The 19,867-nt window shown below is 35.8% G+C and overlaps 2 protein-coding genes across 5 annotated transcripts in view; one reads left to right on the forward strand and one right to left on the reverse strand.

Moving 5' to 3' along the window:
- LOC134328782 (zinc finger protein 239-like) overlaps positions 1–19,867 on the forward strand; it is a 152,723-nt gene that overhangs the window by 9,737 nt on the left and 123,119 nt on the right. The window lies entirely within an intron of this gene.
- LOC134328739 (serine/threonine-protein kinase pim-2-like) lies at positions 1,034–12,784 on the reverse strand. Of its 4 annotated transcripts, none has more exons than XM_063009922.1 (13): positions 12,726–12,744; positions 4,751–5,093; positions 4,429–4,480; positions 3,799–3,899; positions 3,574–3,682; positions 3,334–3,412; positions 2,989–3,204; positions 2,680–2,774; positions 2,452–2,502; positions 1,876–2,248; positions 1,610–1,786; positions 1,319–1,427; positions 1,034–1,124 (listed from the first exon to the last, which is right to left on the reverse strand). In XM_063009922.1, exons 2-13 carry the CDS (start codon positions 4,963–4,965, stop codon positions 1,109–1,111), a joined length of 1,593 nt encoding a protein of 530 aa, XP_062865992.1. In that variant the 5' UTR covers positions 4,966–5,093; positions 12,726–12,744; the 3' UTR covers positions 1,034–1,108. The 4 variants fall into 4 exon arrangements, with proteins under 4 accessions (XP_062865992.1, XP_062865993.1, XP_062865995.1 ...); XM_063009923.1 differs by having other exon boundaries at positions 1,325–1,427; positions 12,726–12,741; XM_063009925.1 differs by lacking the exon at positions 12,726–12,744 and having other exon boundaries at positions 4,751–4,863; positions 4,944–5,093.

A 19,867-nucleotide genomic window follows, 5' to 3' on the forward strand; every position in this document is an offset into this window, starting at 1 on the left:
CAGGGGTAAAACACATGTGTATTTGTGTAAGCGTAATTGTGTCAGAATCTAAGTGTGGATGTATATATGAGTGTGTGTGCATGTCTATGTATACGTGTGTGAGCATGTCTATGTATGTATGTGTGTGAGCGTGTGTATGTGTGTGTGCATGTGAGTTTGTGGGTGTGCATGTCTATGTATACGTGTGTCTATTGTGTGTTTGCAGTGTGTGTGTGTGTGTGTGTGTATGAGTGTGCAGTTGCAGAGAGAGGTGTTCAGGCCCAGTGAGCTCAGCTGTCCAATCAGATGCTGAGGAATGATGGTGTTGAATGCTGAGCTGAAGTTAAACAGCATCCTAACATACAGATGTGTCATTTCTGTCCACATGTGTAAGAGCCAGATGAGGTGTGGTGGCTATGGCATCATCTGTTGAGCGGTTGGTATGATACGTGAACTGCAGTGGGTCCATTGAGGGGGACAGCGGGGTCTTAACATGCTTAATGACGAGTTTCTCAAAGCACTTCATGACAAGAGGTGTGAGAGCTACAGGACGATAGTGGTTGAGGCAGGACACTGACCACTTCTTTAACAAAGGCACGATGATAGTGGTCTTAGGTGTCACATAATTGTGGCACTATTCTGTATTCATTCATTCATAGTCTGTTTTACCAAAGCTTTATCTTGGTCAGGGTTGCAGTGGGTCTGGTAACCATTGGAGAATGAGCTGAGTGAGATTGTGTAGTTAATTGTTTATTATCTGTGTTTTTGCTGTTTTTGGTTCGACCTAAATCTATTTTAAGTGATTGTTTAAAATCTAGTGTGTGGTGCAGAGGTCTGGGAACAATTTGTGGTTCCAGAAACTTTTTACTTATAAATTCTCACACTAACAGATATTTGATCAATTATAAACTAGCTGAACTAACAAAATATTTGTGTCGTGGCTCTGTAGCTCTTTCAGTTCATGTGTTTTGTTAATCATTTTGTCTCTGAGAACTTGAGGAATCTTCTTCACATTCACAGTGATTGTTACATGAAACTACAATGAAACCAGGTGTTATTTACACAAGAACCTTTATTTTTATTTAAGGTCTTTCACACACACACACACACAGTCTTCTTTCTATAATCTTCATCCATGCAGATGCCTGTAGAATAAACACACAATAAATTACATTACAGAAACACAAAATACAATCAATATTTTAATAGCTTCATGTTATTACTTCTACTTATCCTAATTATATTAGCATTACAATCTTTGTTAGCATTCTCTGTGATCTAGACCATATCACAAGATCTTTTAGTTCTAACTTATTAAGTCTGTTTCATTCTTACTAACCCTAACCTCATACTGTTCTCTGTAAACCACTCATGCTGAAGGATTTCTTTAAGGCTGAGACGTTTTTCAGGCTGTTTCTCCAGACACCTACTTATCAGATGGTAGCATGCTGTGTGCAGTGATAAAATTAGATTAAAATGTTGTTGTATTTAAAACTAGATTTCTTATTTACACTTTCTATCATCGTAATGACAATATAAACTTGATCAAACTTTTTAAATCATGTTTTCATGCAGGTTTTACAGACTGTGTATTTCTAGATCTTAATGTGAGCTGTTTCCATTTTCTTACTATCAGAAAGTTCAGGTAAAAAGTCCAGACCCCCATCAACAATCTCCACTTCATCCCCGAACGGCATCTCTCCACAAACTATGGTGTGCAGGAGTACGCCCAGACTCCACACAGTAGCAGGGCAGCCATACATTTCCTTCTCAACTATCCACTCAGGTGGAGCGTATGACTCAGTGCCTGAGTGAAAGGGAGAAATGCTTTAGAGAAATACTTCTCCACTCAAATCCATTTCATTCTGTAACTAAGTACTTCTGAGGTGAACTTACCTGAAAATGAGGTGTACGCTGTTTCCTTGTGTAAGTCCCCACAGCCAAAGTCGATCAGCTTGACCTCCAGTGTCTCGGTGTTCACCAGAAGATTTTCTGGCTTGATGTCCCGGTGAAAAACTCCACAATCATGGCAGTGAATTGCAGCCAGAACCACCTGCCACATGATGAGCTGAGCCACAGCTTCATTCATTGGGAACTGCTGAATGAAGTCAAAGAGGTCCATACAGGGGATGGGTCGCTCCAGGATTAGGATGTAGTGCTCGGGCGTGTCAAACCAATCCAGTAGTTTCAGCACAGAATTACAGTGAGGTGGCTTGAATACCATCTTCATTAACGCCACCTCCGCAGGAAGTGGGTACTTCTCTTCAGGCTAATAGAACAACAGACAAGGTTTGGAATCAGTAGTAGGTCTAAACTATGATGAGCAGGTCTGTTAGTAAAGATCTGGGCTGGTCTAAGGCAGTAAGTGGACCAACAGTTTTGGTCTAGATCTGGTCTATGAAGGTTTTTATCTTGTTTAAACCTTGTTGAGCCTTGTGATACTTTATTAGTAAAAGAAAAAGATGAACTTACAATAGTGATGAATCTGTCGCGGGGGTCCTTCAGCACATATTTCACAGCAACCTGTTCACAAATACAAACACAATTAGTGGATTTAGTTGTACAGAAGTAATAATAATAAACGTTAGGGTTTAGTTAAAGAATCTCATCATCCAAATAGAACATTTCTCCTTCTGATTGTATCTTATTAATGTGTAATGCGCTACACTTCCTGTCTTGTGTTTATGTGCTGATGTTCACCTGTTTCCCATCTGCATTACAAACACCAGCATAAACCACACCACAGCCTCCTTCTCCCAGCAGCTCTCCCACAGTGTAGCAACAATCAAAACTCTCTGTAAAAGTGATTTTTATTCCATTTAAGTCAAATTCACATAGAAAATGTACATCATATCAGCAGTACTAAATATCTGTTATATAAAGGCTGTCAGTGGTGTTTGGCTGTATTCTGTATTTCTGCAGGTGTAATATAATCTCTATTGGTTGATGTAGCAGGTAACAGATGTACAACAATATATTATTACAGGAATTAGTGGAGATTAAACTGACCTTCATGGTTCAGGATGTTGAAGAAATGAACGGTGGTGGTTGGATCCTCTGGGCTTTCTTCATCGCTCAGGATTTCTTCTTCTGCACCTACAAAACAAACCCCTGAAAAGCTGTATGTACTATACTTACCACCGCTCTCAACAGAGGCATCAGAGTCATTCAACTCAGCAGCACATTCAAAGATCACTTCACCAAGGCTGATCTCAGCTACAGAGGCTAAAGGTCAAAGGTAGGAAGGTGTCGAGGGAAGAAGGTGAAACAGAAACAGTGAAACAGAAACAGTTCAGCTATTTTGAAGCTAAAGTCTGCAGGTAAGGTTTGATTCAGCTGTAATCTCAATATTACCTGAAGCTTCAGATGCTTTTTGGTGCTGATCTGATTCTGAACTAACTGCAGATGATGATGACGACTTCCTGTCTAGTGTCTATCAAACAGACCATACTGGTGTTACACAGATGCAGATAAAATATCATACAGGGAACAACATCACAATTCACACAATGTTTTTAAATGCAAGACTTTTTGTTGCTGTATTATTACATCATTAGATATATACACGTCTCAGTGATTCTCAGAAGGTGTTACCTCCGAGCTGTCTGATCTGTCAGCATCACCAGGCTTGGTAATGATGTTCTGTATTACTTTCATCCAAGCCTGTCCAATCTCCTCTGAATCAGCTTTCAAAAAACACCTCCTTCACACACACACACACAATACACATTTTAATTAAACGATTTATGTATTTTGTGTGAGAAAGGTGTTTACAAATGTAATATATATAAATGAGTATTATTATTGAACAGCACTCACTTAGTGGGTGAAACCAGCTGGAAGTGAAAGCTGTGTCTGATGTTCTCACAGTGTTCAATCCTACACAATCTCACATCTTCTATCAGCACAGTCGCCTCACGCTGGTTACAAACAAACAAAGTTTACACCAAAAATAACAGATGATCCTAAAAGCACATTTTAACAGTTCATGCTGTATAATGTTTAGTTTTACTGAATGTAAAGTGTTCTTGTGTCTATATGAGGTTCCTGCCAGGTACTTTGGTTACCTTACACAACCCCAAAACATGCAGAAGGTGGAGTGGCTACCCTGAAATGCCTCTGTGTGTACGTGGGTAATTAAATGGGTGAGTGAGTGGTGCTCTGCATGAGCAGGGACAGAGTAGTGTGTTTAGGACAGGACAAGATTCAGACGAATGATCTGCTGTGGTGACCCCTAACTGATTTAAATCCCAGCAGTGCTATTGACCAGCCAGACATCGACACAGACGTCATGGGCCATGTCTCAGGATTGGTGCTGAAGCCCCTGTGATGATTGGCACTTTGTTCAGGTGATTCCTGCCTTGTGATCTGTCTAGCGTGTGTTAACCAGACCCCCGAGACCCTGACCAAGGAAAATCAAATCAGGTTGGAAAAGGTCATGTGACTCACCTTAGACTTGCTCTTGTAAATGAGCTGATTGTCCTTAATCATAAACCAGCGCCTGCAGAGAAAAACACAGAAACACAGAAACAGCTGCAGCTACTGAATATTACTGACAATATTACTGCAGGAATGAAACTGTTCAGTACATCAGGGTTTGTTCAGTGCTTTATTTCATGTCAACCTGGACTTGGACTTGTTTTTATCTAATATAATATCTTATCTAAGGCTTTATTTATTTTGATCAGTTAATTAAGTGAATAAGTGAATAAAAAATACTGATATTTAATTAAAATAAAACGTTTTGAATCCACTTGAGCTTTCTACAAACCTGTTCCATGTCTTAAACACATTGCTGGCCCTCTTGAACAGAAATCCCTCCATAACGATCCTGTTCTCTCTGTCCACATCGTATTTCTGTCTGCTGTCCTCATTCAGGTCGTCCTGAGAAGACGTCCGAGGACGGGTCAGACAAACCGGCCAACAGAAGAATCTCTGCATTAAAGAAGCACGTTGGTTCTCACGTCTCTTCTGTTTCTCAGCCATGATGAGTGAAGAGGTGAAAACAGAGCAGCTTCACCAAACCTGAACTTTTATTCCATCAGGATTTAATAGAGCTCAGAACAGTGACTGTGACGTCACCCAGTTCTACAGTGGAGCTGAAACAACTTCAACTTCATTTACAGCCGATTACACACACACACACACACACACACACACACACACACACACACAATTACATATTACACACACACACACACACAATTACATATTACATGTGGTTACTGTGTGTGTATTGTACAATCACACACACACACACAAATAGGACTTAAAAATATCATGAATAAAAAACTGTGTTTACACTTTAATAAAGCCTCTATAGAGCAGTAAAGCACATGTTGCACAATAGATTAGGTATTTATTACATTAATGTGTTATCTTTGTGTTTTAATAATCTTTATATTAATAATTAATAAGCTTTAGGACTGAAGTCATTATTTACCCAGTAATTAAACTTTAGTATTTTAATAGTTAATAAAAGACTAATGTAGTTATTTAAAATAGTTTTTTAAATCATTAATAATTATCAGTGCGACCATTTTGTGTTTAAATTGTGTATAAAATTTATTATTCATTATTTTATTACTATGAATAACACAGTTGATGCTTTTGTATGAAACTGGTGATGTGGGTGTAGGTTTGGTTTTGTGTCACTAGGTGGATCCACTAACACAGTTCATTTAAACTTTCATGTAAATTATATAAACCCAAACCCAACAATATAAACCCAAAATAAACAAGCACTAACATGTTTTACCAGATCTACTTCATTTCTTCCAAAAAAAGATCTGAAATACTGATTTGTCTGACCACAATAAACGTTTCCACTGTGTGATGGTCCATCCCAGATACTGCTGAGCACAGAGAACCTGACACCACTTTTGGAAGCGTCTTCTGTCTTAAGTTGCATTAGTTGTGGCCCGCTAGCACAATCAAATAGAAAAAAAAATTAATTATACTAATTTAAGATGCAATTCTCCTTTTTACTAATTGGTGGCAGCAGCACTGTAAGTACGCATTCATGAGAAGTGACAAAACCGTGAATGAGACTCGTTGAGGTGATAAAAGCGACACAGGTTGTACAAACAACGATTAACGGGAACAAAATGTAACGTGACGTATTGTACTAAAACAACGACCTAAGAATTTGAGTGGTGGAGAGAACTTATGCCCAGTAATAATTTAGAGAAACTCAGAGTTCCTGTGTCGTTCTTTTAGTACATAAATCCACGTTAAGTTTTATTTTTGTAAATGTACCCCGTCTTATTTTACAGAGTTTCTAAAAGTTTTAAAGTTCAGTTAAAAATTCAGATAGCTTTTTCTGTATGTTCTGATTTGTTCACCTGAATGCGTACATTTGATTGTTATTCGCTGTGTGAAATGATTAAATAACAGCGTATTTATATGCATATTTTATTATTTTAAATAATGTCATCAGGGACTGTTGTCTCCCGGGTACTTTCACATTATCAAATCTGGCCCTCCTAGAAAAAAGTTTGGACACCACTGACATAAGGCTTCTTTTACACAGTAAAGTTTTAAATTGCATTTGTGCATGTAACTCCGTATTGTTGTGCTTTACAAAGGTTTACCAATATAATCCCTCACCCATGTGGTTATATTAGCTACTGATGAATAATGATTGTAGATACAGTTTTATCTGAGGCATTAAAGATCACTGGTGTTCAGTTTAGGCTTGTGCTCTTGACAATGACCCGAAGCACACACCCAAAGAGAACAAAGGAGTGGCTTTAGAGAAAGTCTGTTCATGTCCTTGAGAGTCCACACCTGAATCCAGTGGAGCATCTGTGGAAGGAGATGAAAATGGCTGTGTACAAATGCTCCCCATCCAACCTGATGGAGTTTGCAAGGATATGCCAAGAGGAATGTCCAGAAACAAGTGTGCCAAGCTCGTAGCTTCTTTCCCAAGATGCCTTGAAGCTGTAATTGCTGCCAAGCATGCATCATTCAAGCTTTAAGCTAAGGGTGTGTACAGATACGTAACCCCTAAATAAAGGATTTATGTCTGTAAAATAAAATTACTTATTTTCTAAACCCTGTTTTCACTTTGTATTTATTGGCGATTGTGTGTTAATGTTTGAGGCAAAAATTCTATTATAGAATAAGTCTGTAACATAATTAAACATGGAGAAGGTAAATGGAGTGTGCAGACTTTCCAGCTTGACTGTATATACCCTTCCAATATGCTGTTAAAACACAGAACACATAAGTGCAAAATAATATGATATACACAAGTGCAGATAAAAAAAAAACAGTATAATAAATACAAAGACCTACAACAAATACACAAAAAAATTTCTAATCTAAAGAGACTGAGAAGGACAGGACCAGAGACAAGAGTGGTGTTGGTCAGTACATGGTTCAGAGCGGGGGCGGCTCCTTCCTTTCTTCCAGTGTTAAACTAGCTGTGACCTGTCTGTCTGTCGGAATATCGTAGTCCAATCAGTGTCGAGTTGTGTTCCGTACAGTACGGACTAAAGTCTGATTGAAAATCGACTCTTATGTTAAAGCTTTTTTTTTTCGAACTGCAGGCACTGCAATGCATTTTGAGTGCAATGCAAAATGAGTGCAATGCAAAATGAGTTCCATGCACTGCAATGCATTTTGAGTGCAATGCAAAATGAGTTCCGGGAGGGCTCACACTTACGTGCTTGGGCTGGCACTTTTCCCACTGCCCCACTAAGCAACGCAGTCCAGAACCAGGGCTGCATGTCAGTGTGAAGATGGATTATGTAAAAATATTGTTTGCACTATTGAGAAATTTTTTTAAAAGATGTTCTTTATGTTGTTTTGCCTAAAATATGGTTCTGATTTATTATTACAAATAATGAAAATAATAAATGTTAAATAACCTAAATAAAACATTCTGATAATGTTCCTATGATGGTGTAAGACGCGTTACTTTTTTTTATAAGTGCAATCCAAACCGCCTACCCCCTGCTCAGGTAAACACCCGCCACCTCACCCCACCCTATACCTTCCACCAACCCGTCAGCCCAGGGTGTTCCTTATTTCCAGTTCTGAAAGTTGGCAACCCTAATTGGAGCAGCTAGCGATCTCGTCAACATGACTACCATTACCTCAGGATCTGCTGCACCTAAAATAAAATGCTATTTGATGAAGACTGAATTAAATTGTTAGTGTGAAGGCTTTACTTCATTTTATGATTAATAGTAAAGCTGGTCTCTCTACAATGCAGCTAACTATATACCAAAATGCATTAGTAATGACATACTATTTTTCAAATCAATGCAGTCTGCAAATGGAGGGGAACGTTCAGGACTCCCCAAAGACTTCAGCCAAAAGCAAAAGCAGTTTCTCTGTCAAGTCATTTCTGAAACGTCTTTTCAGGGTAAGTCATGATCATTTGAGAAGCAAAAATCAAAGATCATATTCAAATACAAGAACTTGGACATAACTGTGTGCTTATGTTTTCCTGAGTAGAAGAAGAAGAAAATTTCATTAACAGAAGAAAATGTTGAAGCTGTCAGCACTACAGGAAGGTAATAAAAGTGCAGAAGACTGAAAACTTTAGATATATGATTTTTTAGCAACAGATGGATATGAGCAAATGTTCATGTATTTTTTAAGGTTGTTTATGGCCTTGAGTACAGCTAGACAGCATGTCGTGTTCTATTATATCTTTTATTGTAAAATTCTTTAATTCTTAGTTTAAACAGACAGAGAAGTGTAATCATTTCTTCTGTGTTGAATATGGCATGTTGTGCTAATTTCCATGTGGTTTATAATGATGAGATGTCACCCTGTCTGTCTGTCTGTCTCTCTCTCCAAACTATAGTGTAACGGATGTGTGTAGGGTGGATGAAGCCCAGAGTGAAAAGGCTAAAACACCCACACCAGTCCTCTCCGACGACAGAAAACAGCAGCTACAGGACAGAGGGTAAGAAATGCAGCAGCGTATATTTGTACGTTCATAAAGGTTAATACTGAACATGAACCCTGATCAGTATTGTGTTTGTGTCTGTCTGATTTAATTGCAGGTTTGAAAACTTGGGAAACAGCTGCTACGTAAATGCCAGTATGCAGTGCCTGTTCAGCGCAGAATCTTTCTGCAAACAGCTCATGAAGAACATAAATGAGGACATGCCAGATGAATGAGCCAACCTCACTGGGTAGAGAAGAAGAAACAATGTTTTCTCAGTTTATTTATTATTTACTATTCAATTTCTTATTTTAGATTATGAGTGATGAGAATGCTGATCTGGTAAAGTGTGTTTTGTGCTTTTGCAGATGTTTTGCAAAGCTGTGGTCCATGAGAGAGAGCTCTGATTGGTCCACCAAGAACTCTCTTGTCTTGAAATTGATCGAGGCAGCTGCGCTTAACAACCCTGAATTTACACCTTACACTCAGAATGTAAGAAAACGCAACACAGACACCCTGAACATGATTGTTTTGTGTTTTAAGATGTGAAATGAACTCAGCTAACACAGTTGCCAGTAAGATTGAAATGTTTGAATGTTTAGGATGCTCAGCAGTTCATGTTCCACTGTTTGATGGAAATGGAGCAAACCATGAGTGGCGCAGGGGACATGGCTGTTGAATCCACAGTCAAAAAGAACTTCAACTTTCAGCTCTTGTGTATCATCACATGTAAAGGGTGAGAACCACTAATAAACTAAATGTTTACGCTCTTTCATTTGTTCTATTTTCACTAGAAATGACATGTCCACTTTGTGTGTGTAGATTTGGAGCTGAGAAAACCAGGATTGAGAACTATAACCACCTCTCACTTGGTCTTGTGCCTCAGGGATCCATCAAAGACGGCCTAAATGTATTTTTTAGGGTAAGTAGCACACACATCCATGCAAGTTCCAGTATGTACACAGTGAACAGGGCACTAATGCATTAAATGATGTCACACTCACACTAAAACCAGATTGAATTTTCTCTCAACTTTGCATTAAATGTGTGTGTGTGTGTGTGTGTGTGTGTGTGTGTGTGTGTGTTGCTCGCTCTCCATGATACTGAAAGTTTTCGGATTTGAAAATCGATAATAAACAGCTTTTATTACAAGTTACGATTAATTCTCTCTACTGATGCAAAGCTGAATGGGTTGATTAGATTACAGCCAATAAGAACAGTGCAGAAATAAAAGACTCGGTTCCTTTCGTTCATTTCAAAGATCCGTTCAATAGAATCGGATCGTTTGTGAACGACCCATCACTAGTATATCTGCAGTTAGCACTGAGCATGTGAGTGAGAGGGGAGCGCCTGTTTAGCGGAGCAGCCTTGTGATGTCAGGAACGAGATCAGTGAGCTTTAAACACAGATCTGCTCTGACAAAAGCGAGAGAGCTACTGATAACTTTACTGATAACTTTACTGAGAACTTTATTTCGAGATGGAAACCCCGAACGTGAAGTATAGACGTAATGAAGTACAGTGTCTGTGTAGCCCCGAATATTTTTTAAAAACACATTAGTTTGAATTCAACTGATTTTATTCAAATAGAATTATAAGAACTTTAAAACAGATTTTATTAGTAATTTACACATTTTGTTTCATATTTTGTATTTATAATTATTAAATAATTAATTTTTTCGGTGCATGTAATTACTTTTCCAGGATTATCTGGCGTACCACCTCGTGCTGCTTCACGTACCACCAGTGGTACGCGTACCACAGTTTGAGAACCACTGGACTATTCCATGAATTATTCTTTATTCTTTATTTTTCTCTCTTTATCTGTATATTTCATGCTGAGGCCTTCATGCATTTAAAGGACCCCTGCTACCTAGTGCTTATCTCAGATCTATCCAATTTGGAAAAGAACTAAGCTAAGTGAATTCTAGCAAAGACAATCCAACATGTTGTAATGTCTATGAATAAAATCCTCAGACAGACTGTCCGGGTAAGTCTACCAGTTATGTATCATTTCTATTTTAATACTGTGTATGACTGGATATATAGTGTTAAAAATGATGTTATACCAATATCCTTAACACAAAGCTAAATAACATTTGTACTGCATGTTTAAATCACATGTATTGATTTCTGTGTATTAGAGCGGTTTAATATATATAATCATGTATTTAGATTTTGTTCTGTTATTATGTTAGTAATATTAAGATTTCACTTTTACAATCAGATGCGTTTTAAGATTACTTTGTGTAATAAAACCTTCCCACACTAAGAGCAATGCTATGATTTCTCTCCAGTGTGAATGCGCTGGTGTCTTTTAAAATTACTCTGTTGATTAAAACTCTTCCCACACTGTGAGCACTGATATGGTTTCTCTCCAGTGTGAATGCGCTGGTGTGTTTTCAGATCACTTTGTCTATTAAAACTCTTTCCACACTGTGAGCACTGATACGGTTTCTCTTCAGTGTGAATGCGCTGGTGTATTTGAAGATCACTCTGTGTATTAAAACTCTTCCCACACTGTGAGCACTGATACGTTTTTTCTCCAGTGTGAATGTGCTGGTGTCTTTTAAAATGACTCAGTTGATTAAAACTCTTCCCACACTGTAAGCACTGATATGGTTTCTCTCCAGTGTGAATGCGCTGGTGTCTTTGAAAATGACTCAGTTGATTAAAACTCTTCCCACACTGTAAGCACTGATATGGTTTCTCTCCAGTGTGAATGCGCTGGTGTATTTTGAGAGGACTTTGATGATTAAAACTCTTCCCACACTGTGAGCACTGATATGGTTTCTCTCCAGTGTGAATGCGCTGGTGTTTTTTTAGATCACTCTGTGTATTGAAACTCTTCCCACACTGTGAGCACTGATATGGTGTCTCTCCAGTGTGAATGCGCTGGTGTATTTTGAGATCACTCTGTGTATAAAAACTCTTCTCACACTGTGAGCACTGATATGGTTTCTCTCCAGTGTGAATGCGCTGGTGTATTTTGAGATTACTCTGTGTATAAAAACTCTTCTCACACTGTGAGCACTGATATGGTTTCTCTCCAGTGTGAATGCGCTGGTGTATTTTGAGATTACTCTGTCGATTAAAACTCTTCCCACACTGTGAGCACTGATATGGTTTCTCTCCAGTGTGAATGTGCTGGTGTATTCTGAGATGACTCTGTGTATTAAAACTCTTCTCACACTGTGAGCACTGATACAGTCTCTCTCTAGTGTGAATGCGCTGGTGTATTTTGAGATCACTCTGTTTATAAAAACTCTTCTCACACTGTGAGCACTGATATGGTGTCTCTCCAGTGTGAATGCGCTGGTGTATTTTAAGATTACTCTGTGTATAAAAACTCTTCTCACACTGTGAGCACTGATATGGTTTCTCTCCAGTGTGAATGCGCTGGTGTATTTTGAGATCACTCTGTGTATAAAAACTCTTCTCACACTGTGAGCACTGACATGGTGTCTCTCCAGTGTGAATGCGCTGGTGTATTTTGAGATTACTCTGTGTATAAAAACTCTTCTCACACTGTGAGCACTGATATGGTTTCTCTCCAGTGTGAATGCGCTGGTGTATTTTGAGATTACTCTGTGTATAAAAACTCTTCTCACACTGTGAGCACTGATATGGTTTCTCTCCAGTGTGAATGCGCTGGTGTATTTTGAGATTACTCTGTCGATTAAAACTCTTCCCACACTGTGAGCACTGATATGGTTTCTCTCCAGTGTGAATGCGCTGGTGTATTTTGAGAGCACCCCGGGTACTAAAGCTCTTCCCACACTGTGAGCAGACGTTTCCTTCTTCCTGTGTGGGACTGAGAGACGTGTTAATGCTGACAGTACCAGAGGACGTTTGCTGATTACTGGAGCTTCTGGTGGGCGTCAGATCCTCATGTTCAGTCTTAATCTTCACCAGAGTCTCATATTTAACATGGTTGCAGCTCTTGATGTGATTGTGGAGCTGATTTTGGGTTGTAGAGGAACGTGGACACGAGGAGCAGCAGAAATCCTTATTCAGTTCTGAAGCAGAAAATAATCAAATACATTTATAACATTATAAACAATAAAATACATTTATAACATTATAAATCATCAAATACATTTATAACATTATAAATCATCAACTACATTTATAACATTATAAATAATCAAATACATTTATAACATTATAAATAATCAAATACATTTATAACATTATAAATAATCAAATACATTTATAACATTATAAATAATCAAATACATTTATAACATTATAAATAATCAAATACATTTATAACATTATAAATAATCAAATACATTTATAACATTATAAATAATCAAATACATTTATAACATTATAAATAATAAATACATTTATAACATTATAAATAATCAAATACATTTATAACATTATAAATCATCAAATACATTTATAACATTATAAATAATCAAATACATTTATAACATTATAAATCATCAAATACATTTATAACATTATAAATAATCAAATACATTTATAACATTATAAATAATCAAATACATTTATAACATAAATCATCAAATACATTTATAACATTATAAATAATCAAATACATTTATAACATTATAAATCATCAAATACATTTATAACATTATAAATCATCAAATACATTTATAACATTATAAATAATCAAATACATTTATAACATTATAAATCATCAAATACATTTATAACATTATAAATAATCAAATACATTTATAACATTATAAATCATCAAATACATTTATAACATTATAAATAATAAATACATTTATAACATTATAAATCATCAAATACATTTATAACATTATAAACCATCAAATACATTTATAACATTATAAATCATCAAATACATTTATAACATTATAAATCTATCAAATACATTTATAACATTATAAATAATAAAATACATTTATAACATTATACATAATAAATACATTTATAACATTATAAATCATCAAATACATTTATAACATTATAAATAATAAATACATTTATAACATTATAAATAATCAAATACATTTATAACATTATAAATAATCAAATACATTTATAACATTATAAATAATCAAATACATTTATAACATTATAAATCATCAAATACATTTATAACATTATAAATAATCTAATACATTTATAACATTATAAATCATCAAATACATTCATAACATTAGAAATCATCAAATACATTTATAACATCATAAATAATAAAATACATTTATAACATTATAAATAATCAAATACATTTATAACATTATAAATCATCAAATACATTTATAACATTATAAATAATAAAATACATTTATAACATTATAAATAATAAATACATTTATAACATTATAAATCATCAAATACATTTATAACATTATAAATAATAAATACATTTATAACATTATAAATCATCAAATACATTTATAACATTATAAATAATCAAATACATTTATAACATTATACATAATAAATACATTTATAACATTATAAATCATCAAATACATTTATAACATTATAAATAATAAATACATTTATAACATTATAAATAATCAAATACATTTATAACATTATAAATAATCAAATACATTTATAACATTATAAATAATCAAATACATTTATAACATTATAAATAATCAAATACATTTATAACATTATAAATAATCAAATACATTTATAACATTATAAATAATCAAATACATTTATAACATTATAAATAATCAAATACATTTATAACATTATAAATAATAAATACATTTATAACATTATAAATAATCAAATACATTTATAACATTATAAATCATCAAATACATTTATAACATTATAAATAATCAAATACATTTATAACATTATAAATCATCAAATACATTTATAACATTATAAATAATCAAATACATTTATAACATTATAAATAATCAAATACATTTATAACATTATAAATCATCAAATACATTTATAACATTATAAATAATCAAATACATTTATAACATTATAAATCATCAAATACATTTATAACATTATAAATCATCAAATACATTTATAACATTATAAATAATCAAATACATTTATAACATTATAAATCATCAAATACATTTATAACATTATAAATAATCAAATACATTTATAACATTATAAATCATCAAATACATTTATAACATTATAAATAATAAATACATTTATAACATTATAAATCATCAAATACATTTATAACATTATAAACCATCAAATACATTTATAACATTATAAATCATCAAATACATTTATAACATTATAAATCTATCAAATACATTTATAACATTATAAATAATAAAATACATTTATAACATTATACATAATAAATACATTTATAACATTATAAATCATCAAATACATTTATAACATTATAAATAATAAATACATTTATAACATTATAAATAATCAAATACATTTATAACATTATAAATAATCAAATACATTTATAACATTATAAATAATCAAATACATTTATAACATTATAAATCATCAAATACATTTATAACATTATAAATAATCTAATACATTTATAACATTATAAATCATCAAATACATTCATAACATTAGAAATCATCAAATACATTTATAACATTATAAATAATAAAATACATTTATAACATTATAAATATTAAATACATTTATAACATTATAAATAATCAAATACATTTATAACATTATAAATCATCAAATACATTTATAACATTATAAATAATAAAATACATTTATAACATTATAAATAATAAATACATTTATAACATTATAAATCATCAAATACATTTATAACATTATAAATAATAAATACATTTATAACATTATAAATCATCAAATACATTTATAACATTATAAATAATCAAATACATTTATAACATTATACATAATAAATACATTTATAACATTATAAATCATCAAATACATTTATAACATTATAAATAATAAATACATTTATAACATTATAAATAATCAAATACATTTATAACATTATAAATAATCAAATACATTTATAACATTATAAATAATCAAATACATTTATAACATTATAAATCATCAAATACATTTATAACATTATAAATAATCTAATACATTTATAACATTATAAATCATCAAATACATTCATAACATTAGAAATCATCAAATACATTTATAACATTATAAATAATAAAATACATTTATAACATTATAAATATTAAATACATTTATAACATTATAAATAATCAAATACATTTATAACATTATAAATCATCAAATACATTTATAACATTATAAATAATAAAATACATTTATAACATTATAAATAATAAATACATTTATAACATTATAAATCATCAAATACATTTATAACATTATAAATAATAAATACATTTATAACATTATAAATCATCAAATACATTTATAACATTATAAATAATCAAATACATTTATAACATTATAAATAATAAATACATTTATAACATTATAAATCAAATACATTTATAACATTATAAATCATTAAATACATTTATAACATTATAAATCATCAAATACATTTATATTATTATAAATAATCTAATACATTTATAACATTATAAATAATCTAATACATTTATAACATTATAAATAATAAAATAATAGGCATCCGTCAGTCTCGGGAGACTATGGAGTTGTGCACTGTTAAATTTTGCAGTATCGGTTGTGGCTTGTCAGTCCTATACGAGAATGACAGTCTCTTCCACATCTTGCGCAGATGAAGCTTGATGCTGGTCTCTCAACTGCACTTAGCGCTTTCCTCTTCTGGCGTTGTACCTCTGTCTTTTGGGCTATTTTCTCTTCAAACTTGGAGAGACCCTTCTGCACTGTATGCTTCCAGGATGATCGCTCGGTGGCCAGGGCTTCCCACGTGTTGAGGTTGATGTCCAGGGCTTTCAGGTCTCTTTTACCTACATCCTTGTAGCGTAGCTGAGGCCTGCCCGTGGGACGCTTTCCTTCGGCCAGCTCTCCATACAAAAGGTCTCTAGGAATGCGCCCTTCGTCCATCCGGACAACGTGTCCAAGCCAACACTGCCGTCGTTGTTTCAGTAGGGTGAACATGCTGGGGGTGCCAGCCCTCTCGAGGACTGTGGTATTGGGCACCCTGTCCTGCAGGTGATATTAAAGATGCGGCGAAGGCAGCACATGTGAAAGGTGTTGAGCTTCTGTTCTTGTCTGGCTCGTAGAGTCCATGTTTCGCTGCCATACAGGAGTGTGCTCACTACACACGCTCTGTAGACTTGGACCTTAGTGTGTTCTGTCAGCTTTCTGTTGTTCCACACTCTCTTTGCTAGTCTGGACATAGTCGTAGAGGCCTTGCCAATGCGCTTGTTCAGCTCACTGTCAAGAGAAAAACAGTCTGAGATTGTCGACCCTAGGTACACAAAGTCACGGACCACTTCCAGTTCATGTTCTGATATGCAGATGTTAGGTGGAAGGTCCACACCTTGTCCCATGACCTGAGTTTTCTTTAAGCTGATTGTAAGCCCAAAGTCGCAGCAAGCCTCACTGAAGCGATTCATGAGCAGCTGAAGGTCGCCCTCTGAGTTAGTGGTGATTGCTGCATCGTCTGCAAAAAGGAAGTCACGCAGGCATTTCAACTGCACCTTAGACAACGCCCTCAGTCTGGAGAGCTTGAACAGCTTTCCATCTGCTCTGGTGCGAAGGTAGATGCCTTCAGTGGAGGACCCGAAGGCGTGCTTTAGCAGGATGGAAAAGAAGATTCCAAATAGGGTGGGGGCGAGGACACACCCCTGCTTCACTCCACTTCGGATGTCAAATGCTCTTGAAGTGGAACCGTCATAGACCACTGTGCCCTTCATGTTTTTGTGGAAGGACCTTATGATGCTGAGGAGCCTTGGAGGACATCCAATCTTTGGGAGGATTCTGAAGAGACCATCCCTACTGACATGGTCGAAAGCCTTTGTGAGGTCGATGAAAGCGATGTAGAGGGGCTGTCTTTGTTCCCTGCATTTCTCCTGCAGCTGTCTCAAGGAGAAGACCATATCAGTGGTGGGCCTGTTCCTCCTGATTCTGGATAGATTCTCTCTGCGAGGACTTGTAGTCTTTTAAGTGCAACTCTGGCAAAAAGCTTCCAGACAGTGCTGAGGAGTGAGATACCGCGGTAGTTATTGCAGTCACTTCTGTCTCCTTTGTTCTTGTACAAGGTGACTATGTTTGCATCTCTCATGTCTTGTGGGACTTTGCCCTCTCTCCAGCAGAGGATCTTGTGTAGCTCTTGCAGGATGGGACCCTTGCAGCATTTTAAAACTTCGACTGGGAGGCTGTCTTTTCCTGGGGCCTTTCCAGAAGAAAGGGTACCGAGGGCCTCATCGAGTTCCGAGAGGGTAGGTTCTCTGTCAAGCTCATCCAAAGTGGGCAGACACTCAATTGCATTCAGGGCATCCTCAGTGACCATGTTTTTCTGTGAGTACAGCTCAGAGTAGTGCTCCACCCAAAACTCCATCTGCTGTACTCGATCCTGAATGACCTCTCCTGTGGCAGACTTCAAAGGAGCAGTTTTTCTCTGGATAGGGCCCAGCACCTGCTTGATCCCCTCATACATGCCCTTGACATTACCTGTATCGGATGCAGCCTGGATCTGAGAGCAGAGCTGAAGCCAGTATTCATTGGCACATTGCCTAGCACATCTCTGGACCTTGGCGCGAGCAGTTCTCAAGGCCTGCAGGTTTCTATCACTGGGGCAAGCTTTGTATGCCATCAGTGCATGCCTCTTTTCTTCGATGGTGGGCGTGATTTTATCAGAGTGTGCCTCGAACCAGTCCACTGATTTGTTAGTTTTCTTGCCAAAGGTGGACATTGCAGCATTATAGACGGTGTCCCTGAAGCGTTCCCATCTTTCTTGGGCATCAGTACCAGAAGAACCCTGAAGTGAGGTCTCCAAAAGGCATGCAAACTCTTACTTTTGCCTGGTCCCTTGTCTTGTTGGTGTCAATGCGAGGCTTGCCCTCTTTTTTGGAGCAGTGCAGCTTCCTCGCACACAATTTCACCTTGCTACATACCAAGGAGTGGTCGGTGTCGCAATCAGCGCTTTGAAAGCTGCGATCTTGACACTAGGAAGGCTGGAACACCTTGTAAGAATCAGGTCAAGCTGATGCCAGTGCTTGGATCGTGGGTGTCTCCAGGAGACACTGTGTTGGGGCTTCGTGTTGAAGAAAGTGTTGCTGACGCAGAGTCCTTGATAGCAGCAGAATTCCAGCAAGCGTTGCCCGTTTTCATTTATCTTGCCTATGCCAAACTGGCCCAGACAGGTAGGCCAAGAGTTGTAGTCAGCACACATTCTGGCGTTGAAATCACCAACGATGAAAAGAGATTCATTTTCAGGAATGTTCTTGACTGTGTCGTTCAGATCATCATAGAACTTGTCTTTGATTTCCACAGGGAATGTTAGAGTTGGCGCATAGGCGCTAATTAAGCTGACTGGTCCTGTTGAGGTATGGAGCTGTACCCTTGGTAAATAGGGTGATGGACCCCAGCAAGCTGTTTCGGACAGCAAACCCTACTCCATGTTCTCTGGACATTTCCAGCGATTTTTCTTTCCAGAAAAAAGAGAAATGTCTTTCCCTCACAGATCCTGATCCTGGAAGTCTGGTCTCTTGAAGAGCAACTATGTCCATCTGCAGTCTGTACAGTTCCTTGTCTATGACCGCTGTCTTACGAGCATCATTAACTGGTTCCAAGTCATCAGAGTAGCCTGGTGTCATTGTTCTAATGTTCCATGTGCCCAGCTTTAAAGCTGAGGACTTGTGCTGTTTCTTTTTCCTGTCGAAAGGTGCAAAGTTGTCGAACCGCTTGTCGGATTTTGCCCTACACCCCACGCACCCTGTGAGGTAAGCGGACCGTGGCGGGATAGCACCTTTTTGGCTGGGGGCTGCCCAGCTTGAGGCGGGCGGTAGCTGCCCAATGAGATGCGATGATCTCTCCCACCGTCGAAAGTAGCCCCTGGCGTCCAGCTCTACGCCAA

This window comes from Trichomycterus rosablanca, chromosome 15, assembly GCF_030014385.1.
Source record: "Trichomycterus rosablanca isolate fTriRos1 chromosome 15, fTriRos1.hap1, whole genome shotgun sequence".
Classification (NCBI taxonomy): Eukaryota; Metazoa; Chordata; class Actinopteri; order Siluriformes; family Trichomycteridae; genus Trichomycterus; species Trichomycterus rosablanca.